This window comes from Alosa pseudoharengus, unplaced genomic scaffold (genome assembly GCF_046254945.1).
Source record: "Alosa pseudoharengus isolate Yale_2024_CS ecotype anadromous, Long Island Sound unplaced genomic scaffold, YU_APseudo_1.1 YU_APseudo_1.1_scf_7, whole genome shotgun sequence".
In the NCBI taxonomy this organism is placed as follows: Eukaryota; Metazoa; Chordata; class Actinopteri; order Clupeiformes; family Clupeidae; genus Alosa; species Alosa pseudoharengus.
The window spans coordinates 40,307,803-40,325,264 of record NW_027468859.1 but is presented as its reverse complement, the minus strand read 5'-3'; the positions used below and the strand labels follow the sequence as shown (position 1 = coordinate 40,325,264).

The 17,462-nt window shown below is 40.7% G+C and overlaps 1 protein-coding gene across 7 annotated transcripts in view; it reads right to left on the bottom strand.

Moving 5' to 3' along the window:
• The window catches only part of adgrg6 (adhesion G protein-coupled receptor G6), a 122,953-nt gene that overhangs the window by 91,528 nt on the left and 13,963 nt on the right, over positions 1-17,462 (bottom strand). For all 7 annotated transcript variants that reach the window (XM_076273018.1, XM_076273020.1, XM_076273023.1 and 4 more), the window contains exon 3: positions 14,229-14,573. In XM_076273018.1, the coding sequence (XP_076129133.1) occupies positions 14,229-14,573 (345 nt within the window). The remainder of the gene's footprint in view (positions 1-14,228; positions 14,574-17,462) is intronic.

Here is a 17,462-nt window from a genome sequence, read left to right as displayed (position 1 = left end):
TACAACACTTTTTTACAGACACTAATTTTGGCAGTGTTTTGTCGTCGTTTCTGAAGAGCCAATCAGCAAATTTTGGCACCGTCTTGACAGTTTCTGCAGAGCCAATGAACACATTGCCTCGCCTACTTAGATTTTTGCTACACTTAGATTTTTGCTACTCCAGAGCTAACTTGCAATGCAATTTGCCATAGGTAGTTAGCTTCAATTAACGAGGACGCTCGTTCCCAACACTAAACTCATTCATGAGCTGTCATCTACCAATCAGCATGTGCAAACTGGTGCCGGAAGTTGCAACCATGTAACGCCATGTTTTCAAAAATGTCGGCGGCCAAATAGACCTCTCCAGAATAAGTCCCGCCTCCTAACTTCCGTATCCATCCAACCTTCGGTCATCAAATGTCTATGGGAAATAACATGGCGTTTTGAAAGATCGTACCTGTCAAACTCTGTAGGTGACAAAGTAGAAAAAGCTGCTGGGCAGATTGGCCTACACACTTCTGCCATCTAGTTTTCACTGGATTTTTTGATTTTCGGTGCCGTTTAAGTAGTATAGTCTATAGTATACAAGGGCGCGGGAAGGGGGGTGCTGAGGGTGCTGCAGCACCCCCTGCTGGCAGGAGATAGATTTAAAAAAAAAAATGATTATATATTTTTTTAAATAATTACTAATTCGCTGTCTGACATTATTTATATTTTTGTATGTGAAATGATGAGTCAAATAGCAAAAAAGGGTTATGGATAGGGTCGAATATAGGCTACTAAAAATTAACAGTTATAGAGATCCGTAAGAACCGTAGCGTGGTTTCAGCTATGTGATAGCGATCAAGTGTGTAGCCTAGGCCTACGATTGATATAGACCTACATATTCTATGCAATTTACACATTCAAAAAAAGCATGGATAAGCTGAAAGAAACTAATAAATGTATAGCTAGTGAAATCATTTCACTATCCTAGTCGCTAAGATAGAAATTATTAGGACACATACTTGCTGTGGAGACGACACACTTTAGGCTATTCAGAAATTATTTGCGAGATCATTGCAGCCTGATTATTAGCCTATATTTAAAGCTTATACCATGGTCTAGGTTGAAAAGGGTGTCATTTAAAAAGTGATATACTACACCTATAAAATTATTATGATGTTGCTTGACAACACCTGAGTTAGTCCGCTCAGCTGTGACTTATCAACATTCCACAGCATTGCAAAAACAGCTGAAAAACGATTTTAACTCTAAAACTCATTTAACATTAATAATTGATTTCATATTTATTTATTTCGTAAGTGACCATGGTATAAACGGAATAATGCCCTTCGATGCGTCCATTATCAGAAATAAATGGACTTCGCAGAAGCAACCGTCCTCCGCTTCGCGTCGGACAGTTCACGCCTCCGCGTCATTCATTTATTTCTGATAATGGACACCTCGTCGGGCATTATCCCTTACCTAACATCTCTGGTGTGGTTTTGACGATCAGAAAAGTAATTTTCCTTAGCTATACTGAAATAGGCTAATGATGTCAAGTGCGCTTCTGTGGGGTTAGGGTGGGCGCAGTGGACTCGGAGTGCTGTCGCGGAACATTGGAATTTGTGGCTGCCCAGGACTTTTCTAAAACTTCTCGCTATCACCCGCACACGGCACTAAAATGACGTAGGCTATTTAGCATGTCCTGGGGGGGAGATAGTTGGACATCCATTATTTTTGTTATTCAGCACCTCTGGTCAAAAATAGGTTCCCGCGCACCTGATAGTATACTACTTAAACGGCACCGACAATCAAAAAATCCAGTGGAAACTAGATGGCAGAAGTGTGTAGGCCAATCTGCCCACCAGCTTTTTCTACTTCGCTACCTACAGATGTTTTACCGGTATGATATTTCGAAACGGCATGTTATTTCCCATAGACAATCGACGCCCGGAAGTTGGATGGATACGGAAGTTACGGAAGCGGGACTTATTCTGGAGAGGTCAATGCCATACTAACTGGCTGAAGCTAACCCTTCAAATCCTGACCCCCTGCTCTCGACCAGGGTCAGCAGCAAAGATTCTAGAACAGAGCTGGTCGGCAGGCACAGAGCTAGCGAACTTAGGTCGTAAATCTAACAAGTTATGCCTTATACAACAAGGTTTTTGATGGAACTGTGGTGTTTAATTTCCACAATCTTTGTTTAGTGAACGCATAAAACCGTCAGTTTTTTGCTAAGCAAGAAGAATCAAGAATCTTTGAGTTTGTTTCTCGTAACCTAGCAACCGAGGCTTTAAGTGTTAAAAATTATTGCAGTTTCAGTAGGCCTACAAGATGTGCTGTAGCACAGTGGTTAGAGGAGCGAGCTTTGATCTAAGGATCTTTGGTTCAAGTCCAGCATCAATCATTCTGCCCATGTTAGTTTTGCACTGGATATTTACATGCCAACACCAAAGGTTGTAAAAGTAGCCAAATAAGAGTTCGTTAGTGTGTGTCTACAGTTTAAGTGCATTTATATTGGTAGCTTAACATAAACAACCTTGCAGTTGGAACTATCGTTTGCTTATTCAAAGTCTAAAGACAGTCCAAAGTAGCCTGGGCTATTTGTGACATCACACTCTGTCTGCCACTCGTTGCTTGTCGCTGGTTATGCTTTGCATGTGTGGCATTCTGAGACGTTCTTTAATTCGGGACCATTATCGCTCGTTTCAATTTAAGCCCTTGCAGTTGGAAATGTCGTTTGCTTATTCAAAGTTTAACGACAGTCCAAAGTAGCCTGGGCTATTCGAAGTGTCCGTTTATTGCACATCATTTTTTACGTAATTTTGAAGAGCCACTGCATACCTGTGTGTCTTGGCGTGTTGTTGCAAAATCCGCGGAGTTCACTTTATTGTTGAGATCAGACATGTTCTGTGTAACCTACACTGATCCAGCTCTGCCAAAGCCCTGCTTCTATCCTCACTGGTAGCTTTACAGTACAGTGGTGTGTGGGAGGGGGAGTGGCTAGCGGCGAAAGCCAATGTGCTTCTTTTACCGATATATTTAACAATATCTTTTGCATTTCTTATTCAAACAATGTCAAATTGGGCACTGCACTTACTCATGCCCATAGCAAGACACCTGCCAAGTTTGAAATCAGTCTTACAAACGGTCATGCCTGGCACAGACACACAGACATCCGGACACACAGACATCCGGACACACAGACGCTTCTTGCTTTATAGATAGAAGATTAATGTACTTCAAACCTGTGTTTTTATTTATAATATATATATAATATTAATGGAAAGATTCCTGAGCACTTTAAGTGCTATTTTAAAACTAATTCACAGGTTCACTCATATGTAACGAGGCAAGCTAATGATTTTCACCCTCCTCAATTTAAAACATGTCAAGCTCAATTTTCCATACTTTATAGGGGTGCCAAATATGGAAAAAAATGTCACATCTGGCCTTGAATTGTTTTACTACTAATCATTTTAAAAGATGCCTAAAGGCTAATTTAATCGCTGGTCCTCCTGAAGACTTCTGTCATAGTAGTTTGTTCTACTGTAGGCTAGTGCTTACACTGTTTGTTCATTCTTTTTCTTTCTTATTTTCCTTTTTCTTTTATATTTCTTTAAATTTATATTGTTTTGATACTTTTGTTGTGGCTCTTGTTGTTATGTTACTTTTTTAGGTGGAGGCCTAAGCCAGTCTGGGATTACTGCCTCTTCCTGCACTGATTCCTTTTCTTTGTTTCTTCTTTGACTCTCTGTCTTTTACGGAGCCCTCCGGGTGACATGGGGGGAAAAAAAACATGGGTTAGAAAAAAAAAAAAAAAAGTAGTGGGGAAAAAAAACATGAGGAAGAAAAAAAAAAACAATGCACTTTTGCGGGATCTCATTGCGGGATCTCGCAAAGTTTTGCGAGATCTCGCAAAACTTTTTGCGAGATCCCGCAAAAGTTTTGCGAGATCCCGCAAAAGTTTTGCGAGATCCCGCAAAACTTTTTGCGAGATCTCGCAAAACTTTTTTTCTACTTTTGGAACTTGCTGGGCTTCCTACTTGACCCCAATAGGCCCACAAACCACTACCGCCAGATGGCAATCGTATCATGATACTATGATTGCTCTATCACTGTTGCGTGTTGTGGGTTTTCTGGACACATTACATAGGCCTATGACACGGGAGGGAGAGGGAGACACCTGCGTGCAGACACGCACACACGCAGGCGCGTAGCAAGCGTGGGGGATGTGGGTGTTATAATGTACACAGTTTTGCTGGAACACGATTATATCCCCCACACTTTTTGTCAGATTAAATTGAAAGTAAAATATGGAAATAAACGCTCCCGTAAAGAGTTGGAACCGTATCTATAACGAACACACAGAGACACAAATAGGTCTGTTGATTTGATTGAACGGTCATCCAGCCAATCACACCAAGTTAGGTGAAGAACCAGAGCCGCTCTGATCAAATTCAAAGTGTACGTCTTTCAAGGCTGCTGCTTGGGTCTGCATTGTAACGTCTGCAGTGAGCAGATTTCAGATAGGATAGAATTGAAATGATAATTGTTACCGCATTATGCTAATTTAGTAAATCAAAATTCACTGTCTGACTGACAGTTTTTGCCACAATGCAGGGAGTCAAAGTGAAAGCGGGGTGCGTGCACCAAGGCACCTGTTTCTGCAGGAAAACCTTTGGCTACTGTTCTCAGAGCATTATGCTTTCTCTGCCTATGATCTGCAGCTTTTCTCAAACTATGGGCCTCCTCAACAATGAACCTACTACTGCTCCACGTAGCCGCGAAATTAAGTTATGCCCGGTGCTTCACACATCTGCTCATTTGCAGCATATAGTGAATGGCTACTTGCGAACGTTGTGGATTACTTGCGAACATTGTGGATTACTTGCGAACACTGTGGATACTTGCGAACTCTGTGGATTAGGCTACTTGCGGACTCTGAATTATCTCTGGACACTTACGGTCAGTCTCATAACGCTCCAGGCTGGAGCTGCTGTACGGACTAAACCAGTACTTTCTTAAAGCCGGTCATAGGACCCTGTGATCTAGCTCAGTCTATTGATTGCCTTGTTATTGCAGTCTAGTGTGGCCTACTGTGTGTGTGTGTGTGTGTGTGCGCGCGCGTGTGTGTGTGTGCGCGCTTTGAGTTTAGCCCCCGGCCGGGGTTAATGGCCAGTCCCTTCCCCTAGTTTAACTCGGCCATAGAGAGGGCTAGTTTAAGCGGGTTGTATGAATGCGGGGTGGTTGTGTGTGGGAGGTAGTGGTGTATTAATTAATTCTTGTGAATAAACTGTGAAAAGTAAATCCCGAGTTGTGTGTGTGTGTGTAACTCCTCCTCCGACTACCAATAACATAATTAGGCTACAATACTTATTCATTTGGTGCCATCAACTATATAGACATAGCCCAGTCAGCACACATACAGTACGTCTCCAAGACGCTTGGAAAGGAACAGCTTACATCGCGTTCCATTTAGAACGTTTTATTTGATCTGATCTTACAAACGGCGGCGTCAAGACACATTTGAGTTCTACATCGGAGATAGAGGGCTTATGATCGATCATGCTGTGTGCGTCCATGCAGCAAGTGAAACTGGAGGTAACGTGGGCTAGAAGCAACAATAGTTTAAACAAAACGTGGCTTCCTGTAACTATCAATGGAAAAATGCATAGAAACTGCTAATCATAATCTTTAAATTGACATTAATTAAGCTGGCTATATGCAACACAATTTATATATATTCCCTTTGCATATGTTTGGGTAGACTTCAAACGTTTTTGAATTTGAGCTTACAGTTCTGTGTCCTTTACATTTATTTAATAGGTATTAGTGATACCCAGGGTGCGATTTTGTGTAAAAAACAGAGGGGGGGGATTTTGAATATGTTTGTAACCCCCAACCCCCCCCAAAAAAAAAAATGAACGAACGAATAATTTCATAGCTAATAATAGCCTATATTAATTTTGCCAACTTTGTAACATTTACCTTTAGCTTAGTTTTAGTTTACCGTTGTGTATGACTTTAAACAGCGATTGTGCTCAGCTCCTCTAATGCAGGGTTGGACTACGTTTTGATAAACATACAAATTCACCTTGTTCTTGACCCATCTGAAATGACTCCTCTACCTTTGCTGCCTCCATCCTTTCTGTATTTGTTATGTAAAATGTTGTATATGATGACACTGAAGTCTTGAGTTAGTGAATTGGCTAACAGTGTTAGTTGGTATACAAATAGCCTACACATTGCGCTACACGCTGCGTAGGCTGCGTGCATTCTCTCTCCTGCAGATTTGCGTTCAGTAGCCAAGTGCGTAATATTGTAAAAGTTGAAAAAATAAATGTGTTTATTGAAGCCTACAGAAAATAAATAGCTTACTATCATACTGTCAGTTAATTGGCTACAGTGCAGTGAAGAGTTTGGAGAGAAGTTATAGGGCAACTTGAAGTTTTATGAAAATAATTTACGAACCAGAATATATAAGCTTCTATTTCTTGCAGCTGTTAAAACACCCGCTAGATAGTTTAAATACCCGCCACCAACATTTGTTTTTGCTGTACAGATTATTTCTGTAAGTTATTTGTCTACTAGGCCTAGCCTACTGGCTGATTTATCAAACGAGTGCTTTCTCGTTCGTCCTCCGCAAACTACTAGGTGTTTAAAGTAAGACGATATGCTGCTCTGAGCGCGTTTCATGTTTGGTTCAGCGCTGTTTTCCCTGCGGAAGTTCCCGCACTAAAATGTTGAGAGGGACTGAAAATGTTACAATGTTTTTGTGTTCGATGACGTTCAGAAATGCCGTCTGCCCGAATGCTACTGAATAGCCTACTCTGATATATTGACACTGAAGATCGCGAGTTTAAGTAGGCTAGCAGTTAAGTTGCATTCATCGCTATCAAGGGGTTTAATCCTTGTCCCCACCAGAGATAAAAATAATTTAGCAGAGGTAGGGATAGGAAAACCAGAGTTGGGGAAATCCTCACCATCCCCCCCTATACAAATCGCACCCTGGTGATACCTCGAAATTAGGCTGCTGTCTGTTAGGCAATTTATTGTAGCCTGCTGTGTGTGCGTGTCTGCACTCAGGTGTCTCCCTCTCCCTCCCTTGTCATAGGCCTATGTAATGTGTCCAGAAAACCCACAACATGCAACAGTGATAGAGCAATCAGAGTATCATGATACGATTGCCATCTGGCGGTAGTGGTTTGTGGGCCTATTGGGGTCAAGTAGGAAGCCCAGCAAGTTCCAAAAGTAGAAAAAAAGTTTTGCGAGATCTCGCAAAACTTTTGCGGGATCTCGCAAAAGTTTTTGCGAGATCTCGCAAAACTTTGCGAGATCCCGCAATGAGATCCCGCAAAAGTGCATCGTTTTTTTTTTCTTCTTCATGTTTTTTTTTTCCCACTTTTTTTTTTTTTTTTTTTTCCAACCCATGTTTTTTTTCCCCATGTCACCCGGAGGGCTCCGTAGTCTTTTTACAAGTGCTAAATAAAAAAAATAAAAAAATACGAGACACTCACAGACCACTTGGGGTCATTTTATAACATGAAATGAGATTTTGAAAAATCTGGAGAGGTATTTGTTGGTGCCTACATCAAGGGCTTACGTTTTGGCTGGTAATGTTGCTAAGCAGATCACAAACAGCCACAGCAATGAACCAACAGAATTTGTTGGTAGAGACACCATCATGAGTAAGCTTTCTGTTGAGCCTTCTGGAGGTATCTGGAGCCTAATTCAATGAAACACCAATAAATGAAGATGCTTGCTTGATACTGCTTGAATGCACAAAGGTAGCTTTGTTGGATATTTTTATTCTTTGGTTGGGCATTCAGGCTACTGGCAGCACATGTGGAACCGTGCAGGAAGGTTGTTACAGATCTTGGGTTCAAGATACGGAGCATTTACGACTGCGGCCAGCCACCTGTGCATTCACCACCACGATTCCAGAAATCCTTTCCTCCAAACTCTCACAGGTCATCTCCCCTGCCATATTTCAGGAGGGAACAGCAGGTGAGGTTGGGAGAAGTCATTTCTGGTATGCGGACAAACAGCACTGGAGCCTCCTGGGGATGTATCCTCTTTCCACTGCTCTTCCCATAGGAGCCAAATTATGTTTCCATTGGTGGGTGCTCAAACAATTAAATGCCCAATACCAATGCCCAAAATAAACCTCATGCAAAAACACGATTTTTGATAAAGTAATATAATAATGTATACATTTCAGCACCTTAGGAAATCAACAGCCGTCGACACGCGCACACAAATGGCAATACAAATTTGCAGGGGTCTGTAGGTGTCACCCCGAGGAAATTGCTTAAATGCTGTTAAGTAAAGGCACAATTTCTGCCCACTTTCAGTCACAGAACAGGTCTGAAAACACTGCCTAAAACACACATGCACTCTCCTATTATCCAGATATATGCTTGAAAACTCACAAGGGAAATTGATATGGTCATAGGTTACCCACAAACTAGAAGGTCCACACAAAATGTAATTTCTGTTTTTCTAAACAGAAATTATATTTTGTGTGGACATCACGCCATTAGGAAAACGAAATATAGCCTTGCCTATCCAACCAGATTTCCAGCTAAAAGTGCATTAGCTGACAGTAAGTGGATCAGTGGTCCTCAAACTGGTGTAGCAGGTGTGTATGGTGTCAAACTTTGTAAAGGTCTGCAAGGGAAATTCTTGCTTTCCTGAATGGTGTGCCTTCTCACAAAGGCATAGTCACGCACTGTGCTCAACTAGCTATCAGAAACCAACAATCACAAGACCTGTGCACACTCTCTTTCTTTACTTTTGCAACCTCATCACTTCAATATGTTATTGCATTCTATAGAGAGGGTTTAGACAGGGACCAGTGTTTTGCTGTGTCACAAAACAATAGGCTTTGTCAGTCTACATTTATGATATTCAGGGCTACATAAATGATATTCAGGGCTACACTTTAAACATTCAGGGCGGAAGCCCCAACAAAATTAGCCTCTTGACTACATTCATATAAGTAAGTAAGTATATAAGTATAAGTATATACTGTATACTCTTTTGATCCCGTGAGGGAAATTTGGTCTCTGCATTTATCCCAATCCGTGAATTAGTGAAACACACACAGCACACAGTGAACACACAGTGAGGTGAAGCACACACTAACCCAGAGCATTGAGCTGCCCGCTACAGCGGCACTCGGGGAGCAGTGAGGGGTTAGGTGCCTTGCTCAAGGGCACTTCAGCCGTGGATGTGGGCATAGGAGAGCAGTGCTCAACCACTTTCCCCACCCAGATTTTTCGTACTGGTCGGGGGGGAATTACAGTAACCTACCACAACCTGTGGGTAATTTAGCTCTTTGCAAATTCAGTAATTGTTTGGTACTGCTATCAATTGGGCATTGTACCTAGTTGTATTGAATAATTTGAAAATTATACTTTGAATTCTAGCAAAGACTCTCAGAATTGCTTGTAGGTAGCCTAGAAATCTAGACGCAACCTAGCGGCAGCAAATGTAATTTGCAGCCAGGGTAGTTTAGCAACTCTCTGTTGGCCTGCGAGCTGGAAAAAAGAAACTTCTATCAGGCCAATCACATCGTGTATAGAGTCGGCGACGGTTCCACGTGAATTTCCTGCTACTTTCAAACAAAGAAGATGGATGCTGCTGCTGGCGAACAGCGTTCTTGGAATCGCAACTCGAGTTAAGCTTTTTTTAAATGGGCAAAAGTTTGATCAACTAGCCAATTAGCTTCGCTGGTGGGAAAATGCATGGGATTTATGAGTTTTATGGCTATCCTATTGAGTCCAGAGGAAATTTGAAAGACAACCGTTTACCCCCCCCCCCCCCCTCGGATTGAGCACTGCCAATGGTAAGTTCCCAGACCCTACATCTTGATGTGGGTCTGGCTCGTCAGGCTAGCTTGTAGGCCTATTTATACTTCAATTTGGGGATCATGGGCTTCATGGCTACCTCTGATCACCAGTGAGTCAGAGAGATAGCAAGTGAGGCCTACATTCACTTGCAGTGCTCCACGACACTTAGTTTTTATTTTTTTATTTTAATTTTGTATTTAATTAGGGCTACATTTACACGTGGACGAAAATAATCATTTTCTGTGATAAAAACTGGGTTTTTGTGTAAATGAGAGGCCAAACAGCAGGGATATCTGCATCTTCCCTTCGTGTAAACGGGGCCTAGGTGTGTCGGGCCAATTTGAGGGCCGCTTGGGCCAAATTTGCCAGGGACGATTTTTTGTCCCAGTCCATCCCTCCACAACAGTCATAATACTCCTACAAGATGGTACAAGTGTTTATATCAGAGAGAGATTCGATCACTGGTGCTCTGGTGCAGTTAGTTAGGAGTAGGACCAGTGGTGGAGGAAGTACTGAAACTCAGTACTTAAGTAAAAGTACAAATACACAGAGAAATATTTACTTTAGTAAAAGTACCACAATGACAACCCTACTTAAGTAAAAGTAAAAAGTACCTGCTTTTAAATGTACTTTAAGTATTAAAAGTAAAAGTACACTGTAAAAAAATTACCTTAAAATTTACAGTAACTTACTGGCAACGATTGACAATCGTTTTACAGTAAAGCTACTGTACTTACATTTACAGTATTTTCTGTATTTACTGTAAAAAAACTACTCTGAAATTTACAGTATCTTACTGGCCAATTGTTGCCAGTAAGTTACTGTGAATTTATTTTACAGTAAAGGTACTGGCCAATTGTTGCCAGTAAATTACTGTGAATTCATTTTACAGTAAAGGTACTGTACTTCCATTTACAGTATAGTATGCATTTGCTGTAAAATACAACACAATTAAACACTGTGATTTTATTGTATTTACAGTATTGATTGTTTTACTGTAGAAGAAATATCAATTACATACTGTGATTTCAATTGTATTTACAGTGTACAAATGTATTTGCATAATGATTTATTCTATTAATATCTATATTCTAAAAGGAAAAATCAGTATGGGCTGTGGCATTTTAATTAAGCTAGTTTTAGGTTATACTCGACTAGATAGTTTTAAGCTAATGCAATTGTGCTTGCCATCTGTGGCCCAGTTTACATTCTGACCTACAATTTTAGAGACTGTAATTCTGGTTACTAGGGTGATCTGCTGAGTAATATCATTCAGCAAAACACGAGAGCCTGAAGTTTAACGGGGTAGACAAGGGAAACGTCGGGTGGATCGTAATGCCAATTATGCTGATTGAACAGAAAAGTTGCTGAGAAAGGTGTCTTTATGATTAGGTTCAGTTTCACTTGTGCAGACGCATAGACATTGAATGAGCGCTCACATTAGGCTACTACCCCCCAATTGTAGGCTATGCATCTTTATTTGATCAGACACAATTAAGGAATATTTCCTAATCTGAAAAATGTTACTTTTTTTCCGGCCACCGGTTCATTAATAGTCTAGGCTACCATTCATTTGTGCCACAAATGATCAGACGTGTGACAGAAGCATGGGCATAGCCTGTAACTTCGCTGATCCGCGGATAGCAATCTCTTCGGAGAGGAGGCCCTAACGCTGCAGATAACAGACAGAGAAAGGCAGAGCACAGTTGCATACAGTGTAGCCATGGGTCTGGTGAATATAGCCTACCGAATGCAGATGGCTACAAGCTCACGCTTTGCCTGGTCTAGACTAGAAGCTTATGTTTCTAAGAATGCACGTAGCGCTCCAGAATCTTTGGTAGCAACCCTGCCCCCTGGTAAAACAAACGTGTTTGTCAGAGAGAGAAAAAAATGTATCGTAAAAAGGAACAATGGTGTTGTAGAAATGTAGCAAAAGTACAGATAATTGCTGTAAAATGTAACGAAGTAAAAGTCAAAAGTATGCACTATACGTTTTACTTAAGTACAAATACGTGGAAAATGTACTTAAGTAAAGTAACAAAGTATTTGTACTTCGTTACATTCCACCACTGAGTAGGACTAACGCAGGACTACTATGAATAACTGGATGTCACATACCCCTCTAAAGCTGAACACAGAAAAAATCAGTCTGAACCGACCCTCACAAACCATATGAAAACATTACTTCAGTCTTAAAAACAAGATGTACGGTACCACATAGCAATACTTAAAATTGCGGCCACATGATGCGGCCACTGTGAAAAGAAAATTAAGTAGGCTATGTCTCCCAAGTGCCCCCCACATGGCTGTGTCTGAAACTGAAAACAATTCTGCCTTCTCAGATAGCATTAAGAGGCAGCAAGGGCATTGTACCTGTTTATCATTCATTCTGCCTTCAATCAAAGATTTTTTAGAACGTCTCTGCTTCAGCTTCCACTGATTAAGATAGTACCTTGATGCCTGCTATGGCAAGTGACTCATTAGATTAGAGTTCAAGGCAGTGAGGCAGCAGTGTGTTGCAGTTTCAGACAGACCCTGTGATTGTGCCATCAAGATGTAGGGTCTGGGGACTCACCATTCGCAGTGCCCACTGTATGCCACATTGTGGGCCAGATACACTAACGCTTTTGCGCCCACTTCAGGCGTATTTGTTTCGCAATGTGCGTGTAAAATCATTGCGAGGTATGTACAAACAGGCCACAAAGATGTCAAAGCGCAAACTGCCTGTCGCGGGAGCTGAAAAGGGCACATTGGGTTTTTCGTGTCATGCATATGCATTCATGGAAGGATCCAGAGGAAAGTGGGAGTTTAGCATAAAGAGATGGGAGGGGAAGCGTAAATAGCGGCTAATTATGTATTCCGCGGTATGTACAAAGACTGCTCCTGAAAGCGCACGTCTATTCTGCGCCTAAATACTTCCGCCTTGTAAAAGCAGGTGTTAATCCAAATTGCAGTTCAATGGGTCAATAAGAGAACCTTTCAAAGACAACAGAATCGCTATTTAGAACACCAGTTTTGTAAGTATTTGTACTATAAAAAGCAACCTTAAGTTTTGTTGGCCTTTCGAATGTCTTACTTTCACTTTCACGTCATTCACTTAAACTTTCCTACTTGCTAGATTCGACCAATCTTTCATAGCCTATGTGCACAAGTAGTTTGAGTAAAACTACTGATCTTCATTATCTTCCTGCTTGTTGACATCTTATCATGTACAGTATTATGTCATGATCACTAAACGTTTGATTCTTTTTAATGTTGTCATCAGTTAACTTCATTCAACTGCGCTTGTATGTAGGCTCTGCCGTTCAGTTGTGGACATTCGTAAATTGCGTTCATAGGCGGAGAAAGGCGCAGTCTGCACGGAACACAATGGAAACTTGGGTCTGACAGTGTTCGCAATCTGCGGTTTGTCCATGACGCTGATAACGTGTTCGCAAAAATGTACGTACATCTGGCCCTGTGTGTCACACTGTTTGCCAACAGCAACATCCATCTTCTTTGTTTTCAAGTAGCAGGGAATTAACGGCGAACCGTTGCAACTCTGCCATCAATCATTATGTTAAGCCCGCCTACCGACTCTATACACAATGTGATTGGCCTTATCAAAGTTGATTTTTTTCCAGCTCGCAAGCCAACTGAGAGTTGTTAGACTACCCTGCATTGCTGCCACTAGGGTGCGTCTAGATTTCTAGGCTACCCTCAGAACTTTGCACTGCTGGCAGGTCTCACTAATTTTCTAGCTACTGTTATTGTGAAATATGCAGCACATTTATGTTCCATGTGACACAGCATCTCTCTTCACAATGTGTCTATCCAAGTTAGGCATTTGGGTTCATTTGGGTATCCAATCCTTTAATACCCAATCCGATCCATTAATGGCTACCAATAGATTTGGTGACCATTCAATACCGATCTTGAGATTCAGAACAGCACATCCTCAATATAATGATGACAGCTTGCATGTTGTTAATCTGTTTAAATTATAAACAGTATTCAAATAAATGAATCAATGCAAAAAAACTAACCAAGTGTTATTAATCATATATTAAGATTAAAAAATCGAATTGGTATTGTGTCATATCAAGAGAAATTTGCTTAATGCACTGGCACCCAAATTTGCTCAATGTACTGGCAGCCAAATTTGCTTGTTTTCATGATATCTTAAAATAAATTGAACTCTTATTTAATTAAGTCAATTGATTTAATAATGGTATTAAAAGGTAAGTTATACTAAAACCAATACAAACTACATTGTATTTAATCTTAATATAAGAGTAATAAGATTTGGTTAGATAAGCAGTTTTTGAAGTGAATGCGTTAAATTATACATTGCAAAAACATTTTTTTTAAATCATGAATGTGTGCATACAAGATACTGAAAATATATTAACTTGCTCGTAGACATACCTTGTTTGTAATTGATACTGAATCCCTTTTTTTGGACACTAAAGTCCGAATTAAACGACACCTCCATCACATTCCCACTTGAGTTTAGTGTCAGTCCATTGGCTGTAAGGCCACAAAACTTAACATCATTGGTTCCTGTATTCACAATAACCTTGTCATAGATACAACCCAGAGCCTCTTCAAGCTCAAAGTCGAGAAAGGTAATCTGCACAATAAATCCAGCAGGGGCCCGTAAAGTCCACTTGCAACTCTGACTCTGGGGGTAGTCAGAGGGGTAGCATGGAGATGTAAAGCTTCCCTGGGGATCGGTAAACTCCAGATTGCAGTCCCCTTGACAGCTCAACACTGCCGAACCAAAACAAGGATATGTCAGAACCAACCAAGTTGATCAACAGCGGAAATAGGATCACAGCAGACAGAGCGAAGGAGAGAAGAACAAGCCAAGTAATTGCAGTAATTGCAGGGACAGTGCGAGTGGACAGCCAGTGAGAAATGGCATGTTAGACAGCAAAAAGGTGCAAGGAATAGAATATTCAGAGAGCTGGGACAAAGCATTCGTTGCTATCTGTTGAGCTGAGCATTTACATATGCCACACGTGCAAAACAGAATGTGGAAAATTATAAGATGCTAGATTTTTTCTTAACCTTTTTCAAAGTTGACGATACGATACAATGATACATTGTTGTTTTCTGACATAGGACATTATGTAGACCTAAAACCTAGCTACAATGACTATCTCCATGAAGCTATACCTTTTTGTTAATAATCACTCTGCAAGTGAATTATAGACGTATGTTGGCTATGTTATAGTAACTTCTATATCCTAACTATGGACAGATATCTGCTAGCAACAAGCTTTAATCAGTCGAAGCACATTTTTTATTTATGGACTAGCCTTGCTATGGTGTCTTCCACACTGATTAATCACTTGCAGACATCAGGATGGGTAAATACAGTGTTTTTACCATCAAACTCTGGAGAAACAGCAACCATTTGGATAGCTGTCATTGTTAAAGTTTGACAGACCCTCCTTGTATAGAGACCGTTGCTAATGTAGGATTGCACAATAGCCATTCTAGGATGGAGTTTTGCAAAGGGATGTTTGTAGCATGACTTTACCCAGCATTCCTAGCATTATGTCTCTAAAACACCACAACTAGGCAACCACTGTGTGCCTGGATGCTAAAATAAATGTCTGAAGGACAACAGAACCTAAAAGAAGATACCAGCATTCCTGTTATTCTGTCCAAGTGTCCAATCAATCTGTGGTTTGACCCAGGGGAAATTGCTGTAGTAATTATCCAATGTGATCCATATGGACATCCAAATAAATGTTTGTCCATAAATTCGTTTTCTAGAAGGGTCTTTCAGATACAACCATCAGATATGATCTGTTAAGAATTACCCTTACATCAAAATGGACTTCTTGAATTCAAAGTAAACCAATTTTACATTACAACAATTCAGATGGTGTTTGGTGTGAGAAACCAGTTGGTGTAAAAATGTTCAATTATTGTCCAAGATCTGTACAGGTTCTACTCTTTGATTCATGTCATCAATAACTGAAGTTGACTGTATTAACCCATTCGTGCTGGATGCTGCATGACGCAACATTGACCCTCCTGCTGGATGCTGCGTAGCACAACATTGACCCTCCCGCTGGATGCTGCGTAGCGCAGCATGCTTTTTATTTCATGTTTCTAGGTGCTACAGAGGCTTAGATATTACATTTTGGTAGACGTTGACAATTTTTAGTATGCTTTCAGAAAACCCTCAGGAAATAAGGTTATTTAGTCTAGAATGCCATAGGATTCTATAGGCGTTTTTAGCAGGCATTTCAGGAGTAAATGGGTTAACTTTGTGGGCTACAATTGGTAGAAAATAACAACTAAGACAAAACTAGGGCAAAAAAGGAAAACACTTAAATGTGTATCCTACTTGGTTGAAAGACAAAAATCAAGTTAAAATGACCAAATCTGCAAATCAACAAAATTATGTATAAACTACAACTTCAAACAGAACAGACTTGCACTCTGTTGAATCTGGGGATTTAGAACACCTTGCCTTGTACTTCCTCCCCGTTTAGCCAACACAGACAGAATGACAAACTTACACATTGCAAAAGTCAAATGGACAACATGCATGCACTCATGGTCGGATTATCATGACCACGGGTCCTGGGCTCAAAATCAGAAAGCCCCCCGTTCCCCCTCATGCACGCACGCACATACACAGGCAAATAGTACCCTACAAGCCCACTCTTGTGAAAAGCACAACACATATATACAGAGCATAACAGAGAAACCCTCAATCTTACAGGCTACAAATATGTATGATTTGGTGTTATGCATTTTCTCATCATCAATAGTAGGACATGTATTTCATTAAAGAGTATAACTAAAAAATGCCATCAAGCTAATAAGCTATATACATTCTTCATGTACTGTAGGAAGCGAATCTGTGAACACACACAAATATGCGTCCTTTCTTATACCGTTGTGCTACGCGTTACACTATCACAGAACGCAGATGAGACGAAGTAGCAAGATTCCTAGAACCACGTTAGCAAGTTAAAACATTTTAAATTCTTCGGAACTAGTGAATATGTAAATCAATGCTTGGTAACACTGTCGGAAAAAGTTTCAACTTCTATTTTTGAAGTTGTAGGCTACAGGTGATGAGAACATGAACGCACAGGTTGACGTAACCATGTTTTGCAACACAGCTTGATTAAGCTTGAAAGTTAACCTGCTACGGACCAGGCTAGTTCTGTGGCATTAATTCCTATAGTTACCAAGCTGGGATTCACGTAATCCACACTAATGGAACGGTACAAAATATGACTGCCACTCAGTCCTGTACATCCTCTCTGTGAAAATAAATCACGCTTCTCAATTTGTCTCCATCTACTACTCCATCCCCTACTCTTGCAACTTTTGTGTACTGTATGCTTGTATGTGCATGCCTGTGTGTGTGTGCGTGCACGTGTGCCTGTAGGCGTGCATGCGTATGTGTGAGTGTGTGTGTGTGTGCATGAATGTGTGTCTGTGGGTGTGGATGTGTGCATGCGTGTGTGTATGTCAATTTGTCTCCATCTCCTATAGAGCCTGACTGATATGGGATTTTGAAGGGCGATACTGATTTCGATATTTGAGTTTTTCAAAAATTCAAAACATTTTGCATTATGTATTTGAATAGGCCTAACTATCTAGGTTCCTAATGATAGGTTCTTC